General features: G+C 37.9%; 1 protein-coding gene across 9 annotated transcripts in view; it reads right to left on the bottom strand.

Moving 5' to 3' along the window:
• The window catches only part of LOC138014585 (G-protein coupled receptor GRL101-like), a 38,641-nt gene that overhangs the window by 17,023 nt on the left and 19,118 nt on the right, over positions 1-2,500 (bottom strand). For all 9 annotated transcript variants that reach the window (XM_068861697.1, XM_068861699.1, XM_068861706.1 and 6 more), the window contains exon 3: positions 1-174. This exon is cut by the window's left edge and continues 24 nt beyond it. In XM_068861697.1, the coding sequence (XP_068717798.1) occupies positions 1-174 (174 nt within the window). The remainder of the gene's footprint in view (positions 175-2,500) is intronic.

Here is a 2,500-nt window from a genome sequence, read left to right as displayed (position 1 = left end):
CTTTTCTGTCACCCTGATGTGTCTCAGCAAAACACCAAGGGTTCCGCCAATGTTTATCCGGGTCTCTGGCTTCCTCATCATCCACATCAGCCACACATTCGTCATATCGACGGTTGTTGTACACAAATGGTAACTTGCAGCATTTGTTGTTTTCCGTCACAAAGGGACATGATTCTGGTGATTTAACAATAACTTAAGCAATCAGACAGACCGTTTCTATTCTCTACTTGCACTAATCATTGTTTGCAAGAAGATGTCCTAAGAGAAATCTAAAACAATGCCTATACAAATTTCTGGACGGTAAAAGAAGTGTATTGTGGGATTGTGCAAGTAGAGCATTAATAGACCGTATTCATATTCTCAGTATTGGATTGGAACTAGTTTCCAGTAGAGGCTAATGAGGGGGAATATATTAAAAAGTATTTGCATTTGAAAAGATTCCCCCGCATTAGCCTCCATTGCAAGCTAGTTCCAGTCCAACACTCATCCCCAGAGGCTTTCTATTCGCTTTGCGGCAATCCAAATTGAAAGAAAAGGTTCTTGGAAGAAATTACGTTTTAATTTTCTCGTCAAGATCGATCTAGTTCATAGACTCTTTTCAGCTCGAAAAATCTCGAATTCACAGCTCATTTCACTCCCCATGACGATTTTAAAGAAAATAAAATTCGCAACTCTCTTAGCATCGCAAGAGTCACAGAGGTCATCAATTTATTTCTGTGTTCTGCGGTTTAGGAATACACAAATGATTGGAACAAGACGAACAACCTTTTTAAAAAGGACAACAATGCGTATAACGAATAAGAAAAGATTTTTCGCTGGTAAAGCTTATTTCTTGTGATTTCCTCGGCCTCAGGAAAAACCCTGGGCGTGGTTGTTCCAAAAACCGTTTAACATCGTAATCCCAGATTAAAAATTAACCAAGGAGTTTATTTTCTCTACTCCCAAATCTTGTTCAACGCTCACGGGCGTTCCACAATATTTTACATTAGAGAAAGCCAATCTTGGAAAATAACCAAACCAAAGTTTTCACTTACCCTGATATAACTTAAGGACGGTGCCTACTATTGTTATTGCGCATACGTTCTGCGCATCTCGAGATACTCGGATTTCCTATGGGTGACACCTATTAATACAGGGATATTTTTGTGCCGTTCAAAACTATGCAGAGAAAGCAGAACTTAGCAAGTGCTCTTGGCATCCAAAAAGAAAATTGGGGGTAACCATGCATTTTTCAGAGATAATTAAGCTTCAATTTGGACAAGAACGCCATACATTGCTTTGTATTTTAAATCTTTTTACAAATATTGTTGATTAATTATCTTCGAAAAATGCGTGGTTACCCCCAATTTTTTTTTTTTTGGATTTCAATAACACTTGTTAAGATCTGCTTTTCCTGCATATTCAGTAAACCGCGCAAAAGTACCTTTGAATTAGTAGACCGTCCTTAATCGGCTTTCGAACAACCGGGCCCATGGTGACAAGGTTGTCTGTTGGTGGACTGAAAAGCAGCGTCCAGAATGGTCTTGGCCCAACCGGAAAGCACATTCAGTTTATTGGATAGAATAAAACAGGATAGCTTCCCTTTTCGTACCAAAACCTCAGCAGGTCCAAAAACAGCACAATTATCCAATATTTTGAGTACGCTCCCAAATAACTGTGCTCGCATCAATGACATTGTGAGCCCGACAGTTTTTTAGTAAAAAAAAGTTAAAATAAACTCAGAACCCCTTTGCTTAATTTATTCGTGTTTTTTTAAAAGCAGTTACCTAGAAAAAGTTTAAAAGATTATCCAATTATTCTAAGGTTCCTCACTTGAAGAAAGTGAAACAAGTTCAGCGGCCAGAAACCAAAAATATATCTTTCTCTTCTTACGAAAAAACACATTGAAAGCTTGTTTTTGACGGCTTATTCTATATGCACTTTCGTTTCATACGTTAAACATCTCAGGTGAGGTTTTGGTCATCAAAGAGTGAAATAATCGAAAATAAGCTTAAACACCTTTGAGTTGTGAGTGCATACATGTATTCTACGAATGTTTTCCGAAAGCACTCCCCAGAAATAAGACAATTCCACTCTCAATCTCGTTCACCACATGTCGCTATTAACATCGTCGTAATAACAACATCCGTATCTCATTTCCTATTGTTGGCGTATTTGTTTGTGAGGAAAAAGAGCGATGTACCGATTTGCCTGCTGTGAACAAAACGAGGAACTTCTTTATGCCAAATCGATGTCAAATTGAGAAAAGTTTATGCAGATAACGGGACCATGAAGATAAAATACAATCAACGGGATAGATAATATGATTACTTCTCAGTCTCGAAATCCCAATTTCTTCGGATCCTTGAGTACGTATCTAAGATACTTAAAGTAAGTTGCGGTTTTAGTTATCAAGCAAATAATCTCGACAAATGGTTTCTCTTCATAGAGAGAAAGCTTTTAACGGACCAGTCAAGTTGTCAAGGCTTACCTCCTGTACAGGTTATCTGTTTAGGAAAAT

The sequence above is a fragment of the Montipora capricornis genome, chromosome 8 (genome assembly GCF_036669925.1).
Source record: "Montipora capricornis isolate CH-2021 chromosome 8, ASM3666992v2, whole genome shotgun sequence".
Taxonomy (NCBI): Eukaryota; Metazoa; Cnidaria; class Anthozoa; order Scleractinia; family Acroporidae; genus Montipora; species Montipora capricornis.
Note: the sequence above shows the minus strand (reverse complement) of the source record. Positions and strands in the feature narration are given on the sequence as shown.